Source organism: Salvelinus sp. IW2-2015, linkage group LG4q.1:29 (genome assembly GCF_002910315.2).
Source record: "Salvelinus sp. IW2-2015 linkage group LG4q.1:29, ASM291031v2, whole genome shotgun sequence".
In the NCBI taxonomy this organism is placed as follows: domain Eukaryota; kingdom Metazoa; phylum Chordata; class Actinopteri; order Salmoniformes; family Salmonidae; genus Salvelinus; species Salvelinus sp. IW2-2015.
Window position 1 is genome coordinate 75061531 of NC_036842.1, and position 16620 is coordinate 75078150.

The 16620-nt window shown below is 45.4% G+C and overlaps 1 protein-coding gene across 1 annotated transcript in view; it reads left to right on the plus strand.

Moving 5' to 3' along the window:
• Window positions 1-16620, plus strand: part of LOC111962531 (phosphatidylinositol phosphatase PTPRQ) — a 66882-nt gene that overhangs the window by 40478 nt on the left and 9784 nt on the right. Inside the window, 24 exon segments of the mRNA XM_070439800.1 lie at window positions 2752-2913; window positions 3003-3182; window positions 3379-3486; window positions 3596-3877; window positions 4085-4193; window positions 4274-4446; window positions 7468-7818; window positions 7903-8178; window positions 8303-8454; window positions 8587-8728; window positions 8848-9129; window positions 9222-9439; window positions 9576-9738; window positions 10690-10808; window positions 10891-11077; window positions 11199-11440; window positions 11604-11673; window positions 11849-12007; window positions 12133-12451; window positions 12565-12638; window positions 14276-14375; window positions 15763-15891; window positions 16273-16317; window positions 16583-16609. Coding sequence (XP_070295901.1) covers window positions 2752-2913; window positions 3003-3182; window positions 3379-3486; window positions 3596-3877; window positions 4085-4193; window positions 4274-4446; window positions 7468-7818; window positions 7903-8178; window positions 8303-8454; window positions 8587-8728; window positions 8848-9129; window positions 9222-9439; window positions 9576-9738; window positions 10690-10808; window positions 10891-11077; window positions 11199-11440; window positions 11604-11673; window positions 11849-12007; window positions 12133-12451; window positions 12565-12638; window positions 14276-14375; window positions 15763-15891; window positions 16273-16317; window positions 16583-16609 — 4069 coding nt within the window.

Genomic DNA, 16620 nt, shown 5'->3' on the forward strand with positions numbered 1-16620 from the left:
ACACCACCTGGTGTAGAGGTCCTGGATGGCAGGCAGCTTAGCCCCWGTGATGTACTGGGCCGTATGCATTACCCTCTGTAGTGCCTTGCGGTCAGAAGCCGAGCAATTGCCGTACCAGGCAGTGATGCAACCAGTCAGGATGCTCTCGATGTTGCAGCTGTAGAACCTTTTGAGGATCTCAGGACCCATGCCAATTTTTTTTTTAGTTTGCTGAGTGAATAGGCTTTGTCGTGCCCTCTTCACGACTGTCTTGGGTGTGTTGGACCATTCTAGTTTGTTGTTGATGTGGACACCTAGGAACTTGAAGCTCTCAACCTCCACTACAGCCCCTTATGAGAATGGGGCGTGCTCTGTCCTTTTCCTGTAGTCCACGATCAGCTCTTTAAGTATTGGTTACGCTGAGGGATAGGTTGTTATTCTGGCACCACCCGACCAGGTCTCTGACCTCCTCCCTATAGGCTGTCTCGTCGTTGTCAGTGATCAGGCCTACCACTGTTGTGTGGTCTGCAAACTTAATGATGGTGTTGGAGTCATGCCTGGCCATGCAGTCGTGGGTGAACAGGGAGTACAGGAGGGGACTGAGCACGCACCACTGGGGAGCTCCAGTGTTGAGAATCATCGTGGCAGATGTGTTGCTACCTACCCTCACTACGTGGGCGGCCGTCAGGAAGTCCAGGATCCAGTGCAGAGGGAGGTGTTTAGTCCAGAGCCTTAGCTTAGTGATGAGCTTGAGGAGCACCTAGTGGTCTTAAACGCTGAGCTGTAGTCAATGAATAGCATTCTCACATAAGTGTTCCTTTTGTCCAGGTGGGAAAGGGCAGTGTGGAGTGCAATAGAGATTGCATCATCTGTGGATCTGTTTGGGCGGTATGCAAATTGYAYTGGGTCTAGGGTTTCTGGGAMAATGGTGTTGATGTGAGCCATTACAAACCTTTCAAAGCACTTCATGGCTACGGACGTGAGTGCTACGGGTCTGTAGTCATTTGGGCAGGTTGCCTTTGTGTTCATGGGCACAGGGACTATGGTGGTCTGCTTGAAACATGTTGGTATTACAGACTCAATCAGGGACATGTTGAAAATGTCAATGAAGACGCCTGCCAGTTGGTCAGCACAGGCCCGGAGCACACGTCCTGGTAATCCATCTGGCCCCGCAGCCTTGTGTATGTTGACCTGTTTAAAGGTCTTACTCACGTCGGCTACGAAACAGCTGATACTCTCATGCATGCCTCAGTGTTGCTTGCCTCGAAGCGAGCATAGAAGTGATTTAGTTCGTCTGGTAGGCTCGTGTCACTGGGCAGCTCGAGGCTGTGCTTCCCTTTGTAGTCTGTAATAGTTTGCAAGCCCTGCCACATAAGACGAGCGTCGGAGCCGGTGTAGTATGATTCAATCTTAGCCCTGTATTGACGCTTTGCCTGTTTGATGGTTTGTCGCAGGGCATAGCAGGATTTCTTGTAAGCTTCCGGGTTAGAGTCCCGCACCTTGAAAGGGGCAGCTCTACCCTTTAGCTCAGTGCGAATGTTGCCTGTAATCCATGGCTTCTGGTTGGGGTATGTACGTACAGTCACTGTGGGGACGACGTCCTCGATGCACTTATTGATGAAGCCAGTGACTGATGTGGTGTACTCCTCAATGCCATCGGAAGAATCCCGGAACATGTTCCAGTCTGTGATAGCAAAACAGTCCTGTAGTTTAGCATCTGCTTCATCTGACCACTTTTTTATAGACCGAGTCACTGGTGCTTCCTGCTTTCATTTTTGCTTGTAAGCAGGAATCAGGAGGATAGAGTTGTGGTCGGATTTACCAAATGGAGGGCGAGGGAGAGTTTTTTCCCTCTGGTTGCACATTTAACACGTTGATAGAAATTTGGTAGAACTCTAGGCAAGTAGTGTGGCCTGCAATTTATCACAATATACTCTACTTCAGGCGAGCAAAATCTAGAGACTTCCTTAGATTTAGTGCACCAGCTATTGTTTACAAATATGCACAGACCGCCCCCCCTCGTCTTACCGGAGTGTGCTGTTCTAGCTGAATATCCATGTCGTCATTCAGCCACAATTCCGTGAAACATAGGATATTACAGTTTTTGATGTCCCGTTGGTAGGATATTCATGATCGTACCTCGTCTAATTTAATGTCCAATGATTGCACGTTGGCGAGTAGTATTGACGGTAACGGCAGCTTTCCCACTCGCCTTCTCCGGGTCCTGATGAGGCATCCGGTTCTTTGTCCTCTGTACCTGCGTCGCTTCCTCTTGCAAATYACGGGGATGTCGGGTGTTTGGTGRTTGGAGAATGTCCTTGTTGTAGAAACAATCTGCGTCTAATCCGAGGTGAGTGATCGCTGTCCTGATATCCAGAAGCTCTTTTTTGCCGTAAAATACAGTTGCAGAAACATTATGTACAAAATAAGTTACAAATAACGCGAAAAACCCCACATAATAGCACAATTGGTTGGGTGCACGTAAAACTGATGCCATTTCTTCCGGACCCATTTTTTAAAACTTTTTGTATGCTTGCTTACTTACTTGTGTTCTCTTATTTTTATTTCTCGTGTTTTCTTTGTTCTACCTTATGATACTTTTAGTATTGCATTACTATTGATTCCTGCATTGTTGGGTTTAGAGCAAGAACTGTACTTGTGCATGTGACATTACAACTAGAAACTTGATTGAAGACTACAGAAGTTGATGAGTAGAGTGAGGTGTGTTACCATGCACTACAGTCTGTCCTCTATACTGTGTGTGTGTTCCAGGACTGTATGTGAGAGAGGAGGTGATAGACATGAAGTCTGAGGAGCTGTCTTACCTAGTCTCTGGTCTTAGTCCCTTCACTGAATACACCTTCACCGTTACCGCGGCTACCACTATTGGAGAGGGTCCTGCCTCACACGTCTCTGAGAAGACCCGCGAGCAGGGTACACATAGATACTGTAAATACGTTATTTAAATAGTGTCATTGTTGTTTATTCTTGTTCTTTATTGTTGTGTGTTGTTGTTGTCATAGTTCCTAGCTCAGTGGTGGCTGTGTCCTATCAGAATGTTAGCTCCACTTCCATCCTGGTCAGCTGGACTCCGCCCCTCTACCCCAACGGACGAATCACACATTACACCCTTTACGGACTCAACCTGCACAGCAACCAAGCCCTGCAGAGAGTTACACACAACACCAGCATACTGCTCACAGGTAACTCACACACATACTGTATGTACACATATACACACATGGTACAGGCCTGGTTCAAGCCTGTGAAGATGTATTGGTGTTAATCTGCTTGCTGTGTGTTTCAGGGCTGGGGTAGTATACAGGTTATAAGCTGCTTGCTGTGTGTTTCAGGGCTGGGGAAGTATACAGGTTATAAGCTGCTTGCTGTGTGTTTCAGGGCTGGGGAAGTATACAGGTTATAAGCTGCGAGTGGCTGCATCTACTGCTGTAGGAGAGGGCTCTCTGTCTGACCTAGACGATATTTTCGCTGTCACACCCGAGGATGGTACCTGGCACACACACACATACATACACACACCCCCACCCCCACCTCTCTCATTATGTGGGTTTCATGATAGAGAGTCCAATGTTATCCCTCTCTCTCTCCCTCTCAGAACCTGACTCCCCACCCATAGGATTAACAGTGGTAGACACCTCTCCTTCCACCACCACCCTCTCTTGGTCGCCCCCGGAGAGAGCCAATGGGGTGATTCAACAGTATGAGGTCCTGTACGAGAACCAATCATATGTGGCAGTGTTGAACAGCTCTGTCCCCAGAGTGACTTTGACAGGGCTGATGCCGTTCTCCTACTATAACGTGTCTGTCAGAGCATACACACGCCTCGGACACGGGAACCACACCTCAGACACACTCACTATGCTGTCTGGGGAGGACGGTGAGTCTACACACACACACACACACACACACACATACAGTACATACAAACACACACACCACTCTCCGAGTGGTTACCCACTTCTACATGCAGTGAAACAGGACAAATATAAGCACCCCCCCTATTTGACCTTTTATTTCACACACACACAAACTAGGCACATGCACACACTTACGCCTCATTTTGAAGTGTGTGTGTACCCTCTAGTACCGGGAAGTCCTCCCTACGGCCTGTCCTATGAGTCCGTCAGTCCCAATGAGGTGAATGTGACCTGGGAACCCCCCCTAGTGCCCAATGGAGTTATCACGCACTACAGGTACATTTCTGCATGGATTCTGGATGTGTACTTTCTCATGATGAAAATAAACTTTAAATTAAGTTTGATTTGATTTACAGCCTTGAGCTGCGAAACTCTTCCCACTTCCTCAACCTGACCACACCCATTAGCCACGTCCAGATCACTCACCTAAGGAAGTTTGCGCAATACACTCTGGTGGTGAAGGGACACACACGAATGGGCCCTGGAAACCACAGCAGTGACCCACTCAACATCACCACACTGGAGGATGGTGAGAGCCTCTCTAACACACAAACACACCCCAGAACCACCGCAGTAAACCACTATACATCACCCCAATGGAGTGAGGGATCTGGGGTAAGAGGGGGGAGGTAGAGGGAGACCATGGTTAGGGTCATTGTGTTTCAGGTGGCCGTGTAGTGGACTATGGTGGACCACAGAAGGTTCATCATCACCTCCTCTCACTTCCTTTCTGTCTCTCGTCTTCCTGATCCTCTGACAGAGGTCAGGGGCGACCACAGTGTTATTAAACAACATCAAAACCATCACTTCTAACCAACCAGCTTTGCTTACAGATGAGCCAGCAAGCAGACGCTATTTCCAACGATCAAGGAGCGTTTAGCTAACGTTCTCTCCTTCTTCCAGTCCATTTCCCCTAGCAACCTGGTTGGTCTTAAATAATAGGAAGTGTGTTTCAGACCCAGACACTCCCCCTCAGTTCCTGTTAGCCAGGAAGTTGTCAGACTACGAGGTAGAATTGTCATGGGAACCGCCGAAAGAGGCCAACTCTGAGATCCTCTACTACATAGTCAAAGTCTGGTGAGTTTTATTTCAATATTGATCGTTAGTTTGAAACCAACTGCTGATGTGATGTTGAAAAAGGAGATGTTGAGGGATGAGGCATTCTGATTGAAGCATGAATTCCAGCCTCCAAACAGCTCCAACATGGTCTCCAACATGGCCTCTTCTTCTTCTTCCTCCTTCCTTCTCTCGCTTGTAGGAATGAGTCATCTGAGGTGTGGCAGAATGTAACAGGTACAGCGGTAGTGGTCAGCGTTGACTCAGAAAGTCGCTTCAACGCCTCTGTCTCCAGCTGGACACGCCTAGGGGACGGGGGAGTCCTCATATACATCAGCTTCAGTATTATTGACACAGGTACACACACACACATATACGTATGGCAAGCACGCATGCACAAACACTCACACACACAAACCTTTGAGAAAATCTTGTAGTCCCAACTGAACATGCCTCCAGTTTATTTTTAGTAAACACAAGTGACATGCAACTTGCACCAAATCACTCCTGCAATTCTCTTCCAGTGCCATTTGACCCACCCCAGAATGTGTCGTTGGTGAACCTGACATTTTCTTCAGTGACCGTCCTCTGGCAACCCCCCACTCAGCCAAATGGAATCCTCCTTCACTATACTCTGTACTACTCAGACAATACCACTGTCACGGAGCAGGTGAGTTATACAGCATTACACTGTGTACTACACAGACAATAACACTGTTATAAAGCAGGTGAGTAACACACACACACACTGTATGCTCATGTGTAAAAGTGTGTTATGTGTGTTTTCTACTGTAAAGGCATTGTTTCTCTCTCTCCTCTCCATCAGCGTATCCCAGTGTCAGAGCTGGACCCTGTCTCTCCGGGGGAGGACCTGTCCTACCTGTCTGTCTGGCCTGAGGAGGAGGACGAACTACAGCCTCTGGCTGACCTCAAGCACCATCCAGGGGGCGAGGGGTCCGTACTGATCCTTTAGACCTACTCCACCAGATGGCGGTCAGTTTCACACACACACACACACACACACACACACACACACACACACAACACACAACACACACACAACAACACACACACACACACACACACACACACACACACACACACACACACACACACACACACACACAAGAAAGTCCTGCACTGTTTTTTCCAACACCCTCTCTTGTTGAACTTGATAAAATCACGTAAAAATTCTGCGATTGAAGTGTAACTTTCAGCTGGCTGGTAAAAGGAGGTAAGTCTGTCAGTCTGACAAACTGGCCCTTTTTGTCCCTCCGAGGCCTCCGTACCTCAGACAACCAGTTTGTATCTCCTTTTACTGAACCCTGTGGAAGTTCACTCTTTGACCTGTTGGATATCTGATCATGTCTTATATTCCAAACAGAGCAATGATACAGGCATCCAGTTCTTTTGTAAACACATTGGCTATCAACAATGTCACAATGCTATCAACATACATCCAGTAGAGATGTTTCATCATGTAGTTTTGTGAGTAGGTCGTTATCGTATTCGTGTTAGTAGTTTAGTCTGTAGCTTAAGATGCAGATGAATCATTTTCAAATGGCAGTATCTGGATGATCACAAGAAGTAGCAATGTTCCTGTCAAATAAATTATGTAGATAAAAATAGTAGCTTTTGTGTTATTCAAAAGAAATGTAATTATTGTTCCTATTTGACGATGATCTCTTTGTTTTTATGTGATTTTGGGAAAAATTGTGTAGACAGACTGCTGCCTTCATCTGACGTGTAATAGTGACTGCCTCTTGTTTCGGTCTGAAGATGTCTCTAATACTGACTGTGTGTCTCTGCCTCTGTGCTCCAGCCACGGGACCTCCAGCTCACCCTGCCTCTCCTGCCCTGCCAAGCCCAGCAGGGCTCACTGCCCTGGGCTCAGACACCCACACACCGCCCTCTCTCCTCCACCCATCCATCCACTTCACCAGCCTCTCAATCTGCCTTCACTGAGGTCTCCCCTCCCTCCTTATATCTTCCATCTCTGCGTCTCTCCTTCTTTCCATCCCTGTTTCCCCTGGTGCACATGCTCAGTTTGCTCTCTCCATATGGTCAGACTCAGTGACCGGAACTTAGAGGATGGACACCGGAAGTGGGTGTGGCCAGGATGAGTATCTGCTATTCAAAATGTCTCAGTTTTTTTGTTTCTCGATTTGAAGTTTCTCTGGTCAAAGTTTTCTTGTTTTATTCCACACTGAGGTTATTCTCTCCATATGACTCATGGGGTGATGATGATGTTAATGATGACGATGTTGTTAATGATGATGATGATGACGAAGTGCTGTTTTATGTTTGTTGGTGTGTTTCTCTCCCTGGGGTGGCGCCAGTGTTTGATTGGTTGATGTTGCTGGTTTGGGTGTAGATGTAGTATTATGTGTATATARAGCATAAATAACCTGTAGTGTTCTTCTAGTGCTGGGACTGAGTCTGAAGAATGATAGTAGTTCAGTCAGTGATACTAATTCCCCCTCTCTCCCCACAGTTCCCAGTGATCCGGTCCACAATCTCAGTGCTCAGATCTTCAGTTCTACAGCCATCATAGTAAGCTGGGATCCCCCTATGGAACCCAACGGACGCCCCTTCTACTTGCTCACCCTGCAGGAAGCAGGACACCCCCAACCTCCTAAACCTCTGAACCCCTCTTTCCCTAACACCAACCCCCCCGGACCCCCCACTGTCAACAATACCATCACCAAGACAACCAACGATAACGTCTTCCTGTTTACCAAACTCAGGAAGTACTATCCCTACGTCTTCACTGTTACCCCGGCAACCAGTGCCGGCCCCGCCCACAACCACACCAGCCTGCTGCATGTGAGGACTGATGATGATAGTGAGTCTACAGACACACACACACACACACAAATGCACACATGTGCATACACATACATACTATTAACCCACTCTCTACCTCCAGTTCCCAGTTCAGCTCCAGTGCTGGTGTCCAGTAGGAACCTGTCGTCCTCCTCTGTGTCTGTGGTGTGGCAGCGCCCCCTGGAGGCCAACGGAGAGATAACAGAGTATTTCCTCACCATGTTCGGCCCTGGCGGCTCCAACACCACACACACCCCCAACACCACCCTCACACTCACACAGCTCCTGCCCTACACAGCCTACAACCTCTCCATCACRGCAGCCACCCGCAAGGGCTCCGGACCCCCGCTACTACTGATGCTGCACACAGATGAAGCAGGTCATCTTTAACCTCTCACCTTTAACCCCTACTAACCTATAGCCTCTGCCCTACCATAACCCCTCCAACTGCTGCTTCATACAGACGAAGGCCAGTAATGTACTCTAACATTGTGTTCCACCAGGTCCGATGTCTCCTCCCCGGAACCTATCTCTGTATAACCACACAGCCTTCTCTGTGTGGCTGACCTGGGAACCCTCTCTGGAACCCAATGGTGTGGTCACAAACTACGGCTTCAGGATCTGGGAGATTAACACAAACACAATCAGATATCAGGTACTGCACACATACAAACACAAACACTCACAAAGAAACATTAACATTTTTAAACTGGAGTGCTGCAACTTTGCTATGTTCTGTCTATAAGATCTCCTAATTTTTCTCTCTCTCCCTCTCTCTGACTCTCAGAACTCTACAGGTCCGTGGACAGAAGMACAGCTGAGTGGGTTCAGGCCTCACAGCTCRTATGAGATCAGTGTGCTTAGCTACACCAGAGTGGGTCATGGAGACCAGTATAGCACTCCTGTGTCCTTCACAACCAATGAGTCCGGTATGTATGTGGTATGTGTGTGTGGGTATGTATGGTTGTGGAACTAGAAATCAAGTGCCATATGCGTGTGGAATTGGCTATTAATCCTTTTGCATAAACCCTGTGTCTCCTGGCCCCAGTGTCTGAAGTGGTGGGTAACCTATCCTGCTCTGGTCTGGGCTGGGACTCTGTGTTCCTACACTGGGAGCCTCCAGCCAACCCCAATGGACGCATCCTGTACTACCAGGTCCAGGTGGACAGACACTCAGACTCACAGTCATACATACACCAGGCTGACACAAACCAGTATACGGTCAGTGGGCTGGCGCCGGARGCAGAATTCACACTCACCGTAACGGCTGTCAACTCTGCCGGCCCAGGAGACCAGGTCAACTGTACTGCCTACACACACCCRGAGTCAGGTACACACACACACACATACACACACATGTACACTACACCAGGAGACCAGATTAACTGTACCAACTCAACCCACTCTTATATCCTCCTGCAGTTCCTGGTGTCCCTCGATTCCTGAGTGTGTCAGAGACCACGTCCACCAGCGTGACGCTCCAATGGGCTGCTCCCCTCTCTGCTCTGGGCATGCTCACTGAGTACCGCATCACCGTGCAGCTGCTGTCACCTGACTGCCTGTCCAACACACCCCTTTCTGAAGCCACACACCTCCCAGAGCCGAGCCCTTCCCTGGCTCCAGGCTGTGTGGATCAGGAGGTAATTTTACCTGGATATCTGAATGTAAATGTTGTTAAGCCACTGTGTCGTACATCTGTCTACATGTATATCTGCAGAATACATTTCCTAACATTGAACTCAACATCATATTCATGTTCATGATCTTCCTGGCCAGGTGTTGGTGTCAGTGAATGGTTCTGATGGTGGTGAGGGCAACAGGAGCATCACTCTCCAGTCTCTGGCCAAGTACCGCCTCTACCGCTTCAGAATCACAGCTCTTACTAATGCTGGGCCAGGAGAACACACACCCTGGAGATACACACACACACTGGCTGGGAGTAAGTACACCCACGCACGCACGCACACACACATACAGTCACATCCAAAAGGATTGGAACCCTTGACAAAGATGAGCAAAAAAGACTGTGCTATATTGTATGCTCCAAAAAATGAGAAAAATRGATTATTTTATACTAATACAATGTACTAATACAATGGTGAATGTGCATAAAGATMACATAATTCAGATATGACATAATTGTTTTAGACTACAGTGCGCGACATGGTTCAATGAGCCAATAAATCAGCACAATCTACATTGTTGTTTTTTTCTAATTGCCGGCGTCTTGGAGCTAGAATTAGGATAATGAATATTGTGCTAATGACGATACAAAAAAAGATTCAATGTTGAGACCAGTTGAGCCCTGTATAGCACCACAATACACATCAAAATACAATAAACACATTAAAACACACATTATTATACACAACAATACACAAAAAGCAAAACATAATCAGTAGGGGAGCGGGTCGAGAGTTTCAAGTTCCTTGGTGTCCACATCACCAACAAACTATCATGGTCCAAACATACCAAGACAGTSGTGAAGAGGCCACAACAAAACCTTTTCATCCTCAGGAGTCAGTTAAGAACAAATTCTTATTTACAATGATGGCCTAGGAATAGTGGGTTAACTGCCTTGTTCAGGGGTAGAACAACAGATTTCTTCCTTGTCAGCTCAGGGATTCGATCTTGCAACCATTTGGTTACTGGCCCAACGCTCTAACCACTAGGCTACCTGCCGCCCACATTTATTCTACAATGTAGAAAATAGTCAAAATAAAGAAAAACCCTTGAATGAGTAGTTGTGTTCAAACTTTTGACTGGTACTGTATATATATTTTTTAAATTAGCATACAATATAGCTTATACAGTCTTATTTTATCATCTTTATCAAGGGTGGCAATAATTCTGGCAGTATGTGTATATTTATACCTGTCTCTCCCCTCAGACCCTGATGCCCCTCCCAGCAACCTCTCAATGACCATGTCCTCCAACGGCCTCCGTATCGAATGGCAACTCCCAGATGTGATTACCGGCCCCACTTCCTACCTCATAGACGTAATCTCTGTGAGTACACATGCACACACACACTCAAAGAATAATGAGAAAAAATGAGTTTCTTACATCTGTATGTTGTGTTGTTGTTCAGCTGGATAGCGAGGGGTTAAACCAGTCTGTAGTGCGCGGCCCAGAGGAGCTGAGGACCGTAGTTGTGTCGAACCTGACTGCGTTCACTCGCTACTCTGTGACCGTGACCGCCTTCACTGGACGACTGGAGAACGCACGGCGGGACGGACAAGCCACTGAGCCCACTGTCATCAGAACAATGGAGGAGGGTGAGGAACCCACACATACAGCAATACAGTAGCTACTTTATTCAACTGCTAGAAYGTAGTTAAGCACTCTCTCTCTCCTCCTCCTCATCCTCCCTCCATCCCTCTCCCCTGCTCCCTCTAGAGCCCAGGGATCCTCCTAAGAACGTGACCCTCCAGGTAATTCCAGAGGAAGTGACCCGTGTGTTTGTGACCTTTGCCCCCCCGGAGGAGCCTAATGGGAACATCAGTTCCTATACGGTGCTGGTCTACCGCCAGGGCCAGCTAGAGATGACCATCAACCGCCTCACCGTGGTCCAAAACGAGAACCGCACCCTGACCGCAGTCATCGACGGGCTGAAGGGAGGCTACAACTATAGTATACGGGTGAGGATCTCACACACACAGGCACAACTACACAAACACATGGTTCACAACTATAATATACGGGTGAGGAACACACAGTGTCATAGAACAATTGTGCTTTCTGAAAAATTATTCTCACCATTTGAAACACTCCGACCAACTCTCTCTCTTCTCTCACACACAGATTGCAGCGGTAAACGGAGCAGGTTTAAGCCCCCCCAGCTCAGAGGTTCAGATCACTACAGGGATCAAAGGTACAGTGCTACATAAACACTACATAACCCATTCATAATCCCTACATAACCCCTTTATAACCCCAACAGCCTTAGAAACTTAGTCATAGGGGGTGTCATATTGTGAATATATGTGTATGCACTACGAACACTTCATGATACAGAAATGTGTGTGTGTGTGTGTGTGTGTGGGTAGCTCCTGCCAAGCCCACCCAGAGACCCCAGGTGGTGCTGGACCGAGGAGGAGTTGCCATGGTAACCTCCAGGAGCATTATTGTTCGCATGCCAGCCTGTTTCTACAGCAATGACAACGGACCAATCAGCAGCATCCAGGTCATCATGTCCGAATCTGGGGGTACGACATCACACACACACACACATAAACACACATSTATCACACAGAAAATATATCTTGAACTAAAATATGTAGGAGCCACTGCTATAGGTCTAGTCTGACATCTGTCTGTCTCTCTGTCTCAGTGATGGACAGCATGAACCTGACCAACTGGAAGACAGCATTTCTCTCTCGTTCCGCCCCCTACCTAACAGACAATGGCTTCCCCAACCCACTCTGCGTGAGGGACCGTATGAGCAGGGACACACAAACCAGCAGACTCACTTTCTCACGCATTAYACACAGCATTGTGAGGGACAGGGTTCTGGAACATAGAGACTCAGGGGGGGAGCGCATAGACCACCAGGATGATCATTATGTCATCGGAGAGAAGGACAACTGTCTGACTGAAGAGTACAGTAACACACTCTGTAACGGACCCCTCAAACCAAACACTGTCTACGTGTGAGTATACACAACACAAACATGTAAACACATACACGTGCACATAGATATAAACACATACACACACATACGTACAAAGTTTAATACAGTGCATGTCTTTGTCTGTGTGGCAGGTTTAAGTTCCGAGCCACCAACATCCGGGGCCAGTACACAGACTCTGACTACTCTGAGCATATCAGAACAGCAGGTAAGCACTCCTCTTCTCTCCACAAACATCTTTCCTCTCCGATGATTAAAACGGATTAAACAACACCACTCTCACTCCTTCATTTGAATTTTTTACATTTTAGTCATTTAACAGAGGCTCTTATCCAGAGCAACTTACTGTTAGTGCATTTATCTTAAGATAGCTAGGTGGGACAACCARATGTCTCAGTAAGTACATTTCTCCTAAATAAAGTAGCTATCAGCAAACTCAGAGCTAGTAAGTTTCAAGTTAATGTCACATGCACAAGTACATGAAACGCATTTCTTGCTCTAAACCCAACAATGCAGGAATCAATAGTAATGCAATACTAAAAGTATCATAAGGTAGAACAAAAACACACAAGAAAAAAGAAGAAGAAGAAGAAGAACAGAGAAAATGTGAAACTATATACAGGGTCAGTTTCAATATCATATTATTTTCAATGTGCAGAGATACTGGACTAATGGAGGTAGATGTGTATAGTCAGTGCTTGACTTCGACTGAAATAGGTTCCTGTCGTGCAGAAAATCTCCCCCCTGCCAGAATCCCCCCTTCTAATTTCCTTAATTTTGTGGCTAGAGTCAAATACTTGCTGTGACACACATCAGAGTCAAATACTTTCTATAGAACAAACTTCACGTCAGGATAGGCAACCGAAATGAATAATGAATGTATGTGTGTTATATTAAACATAGAGGAGGGAGTAAAATGTTGGCAAGCAATAAACATTTCAGAACAACTATGGCTGAATTATTATCCTTACACTTTGAAACATACTAGTCGAATAAGACATGGGAGAGATGACGAATTTTGGCAAAGAGATTTATTTATAGACGAYTACAAAATCAGTAGCGGATTTAGTTACGGGCGACATGGCCAGCCGCCCAGGGCTGCATCTTGCCGGGGGCGGCACCGGGCGCCATGCAAGCTAGACCGCCAAATACACCGAAACAAATAGCCAAACCGAAAACTGCAGACAAAAATGCTTTCTTCTACTATGTCAYTGAAATGTAGGCTAAACTGACAACGGAGTGAAGAGCAGAAGTCTCAACTAGCAAACAAGTCGCAGCAATGAAGAACGCGAAGAGGGGGAGAATTCTGGCATGGGGAGATTTTCGGTACAACACCTGTTCTCATTTTGGGTGCCGGTACTGTTTATATTTAGGTGCAGGAGCTCCACGATACTTTTGAGCTAATATACTATAAGAGGAACAGGAGCTCAAGCAGAGTAAATGATGATTGTATGTGAGTGTGTGGACGTGTGTGTGCTGTAGAGTTAGTATAAATGTTTGTGCATGACATGCGTGTGTTGGAGTGTCAGTGTGCGTGAGTGTGTAGAGTCCTGTGAGTATGCATATACACAGTGCAAAAAWAWAAAKWAAATGCAAGYGTCAACTCACATAGTCCGTGTAGCCATTATGTTAGCTATGTCTTGTGGCTTGGGAATAGAAGCTCTTCAGGCATCATCTTTACGACTGTGCGTMGTTGAGTGGACCATTTTAAGTCCATAGTGATTTGGACACCGAAGAKCTTGAAGCTCTCGACCCGCTCCATTGCAGCCCGTCAATGTAAGTGCAAGTGTTAGTTCACGAAAGGCTTCTTTTTTTCTCTTCCCCTCAACCCCTCCTGTCTGTCAGTGGATGGGTTGTTGACCAGAGATGAACAGATCATTCTGGGAGTTCTCCTCTCCTTCTTCCTGGCCCTGCTGCTCATCCTCATCATCTACGCTTCTGTCAGGTAAACTGGTTACAGCTGATGCCTCTAGTTATGTCGTTTTTTATTTTTCTATATATTTTTTATTTTATTTTTTTAAACTTTTTAAAATTATTATTAACAAATATCAACAAACAAAAGAGGAATAGTCACATGCAAACAAGCATACATACAAACGATTTACATTGACAGGAATCCTAAACAAACAAATCATATTCATTAATAATACAAGTTTTAATTGCCTTTTTGTTTTTCATTTTAGTTAAAGTAGTGCCATATTGTTTCAATTAATTTATAAAGTGAAAAAAGTTAGGTTTTGAATTAGAACATTTGCATTTGTGAATATGAAATTTACCTAGTATTATTAGCAGTTGAATTAAATATACTACATCTTTACATCTTTATATGTCAGAATTTCTGAAATAAATCATTATATCAACACCGTTAAAAAGTACAACCGATCCTATTTTTTTGTAACAAAATCTGTATGTCAATAGCAAAAATTCTACTATAAATACAGGCAAAAAACAAATGCAAAATGGTCTCCTTCTCCATTCCACAGAAATCACGTTTAAAGTCACTATTCAGCTTGAATCTTTTCAAAACATGTTACACAGGATAAATTCTATGTAACATTTTAAATGAAACTCCCTTTACCTTGTTACTGATACAATATTTGTTAGCAATTTTCCATGCTTTCCCCCATTGTATATCACCATAGATATTAGACCAAAATAATCTTGCTGAGGGAATTGTAGTATCACAAACAATATTCCTAATCTGTTTATTACTACATTTATCTTTGATGTTAATTTGCCAAAGAATATATTTTCATGTAAATCTATGTTACTTACATCAACCACAGAGGAATTTAAAAGAGATACAACCCCCCTTGGAATCGCATCAAAAACAATTGCATATTCTTTCGGGGTTATTGGAATTTTAAATGTATCAAGAAATTCAAGAAAGTAGATATCCATCCTCATTCAGTAACTGACCAACCAAAATAATTTTATTCTCAAACCAGTTACGGAAGAAAAGAGACTTACTTTTAAATCGTATATCTTATATGTTGTTCCATATAAAGTATCTGTGAGGGGGGAAATTGTGTTTATACGCTAACATCCCAGCTAAAATTGCCTGCTTATGGAATTTGGCCAACTTTACTGGGATTTTATCAACATCAAAATTACATTGAAGCAAACATTCTAAACCACCAACAGAGTCAAATAAATACTTAGGGAAGACATTCCAAATACTGTTCTGGTTCTTAACATACTTCAGAATCCAATTTATTTTAAAAGTATTATTTAGAGTATTGAAATCTAAAACCTCAAGTTTTCTAGTCAAAACCCAGCCAGCCATAGTCAGTTGTGTCAGAGTGATTGACATGTTCCTCATCCAACGACAGGATCCGTCAGCGTCAGAAGGAGGGTGGAACCTACTCTCCCCGGGAGGCGGAGATTATAGAGACCAAGTTTAAACTGGATCAACTGATTGCTGTGGCTGACCTGGAGCTGAAGGAAGAGAAACTACACAGGTCAGTGTGTGTATGCCTGTGTGTGTCTTTTTCTCACACATACACACTCCCTCTCTCTCATTCACACACAACTTCACAAAGGTTTACCCACTGTAACATTATGCTCACTCTGCCTCTACTACTCTACCTGCATGCCTACAGAATGTGCATGGCTGCTGCTAACACACACACACATACACGCATACTACAGTACACACATAAACACACACACCACCACACACAGGCTGTCTGTGCTCTCCACACTCACTCTAACCCAGGGTTTTCCAAACTTGGTCCCTGGGACCCCAAGGGGTGCCCGTTTTGGGTTTTGCCCCAGCTGACTCAAATGATCAACTAATCATCAAGCTTTGCTCCAACTCCTCTCTCAAACTCTCTCTCCAGGTATTCCTCCTTCTTCTTTAGACGGAAGGAGATATTTGTCATCCAGTAAGTTGTAATGGGCAGTGTGTGTAGCCCTTCAAGTGTGTAGCACTCAGTGTGTGTAGCCCTTGTTATATAGCACTCTATGTGTGTGTTGCTGTGTTGCATTGCTACAGTTGGCAGTGTGTATTGTTGTCTCTCATGGCTTTAGTCTACTGAAGTGCTGTTCAGTGTGCCAGTCTGTCTGTAACTGTACAGTAATGGAAAGTAAAGTCTGCTGTACTCCCAGTGTACTGGTGTGACTCATATTGTTCTGTCAACTCTGTTTCAGACTTCTCAGCTACAGAAAGTCTCTCAAGTAAGTCACCT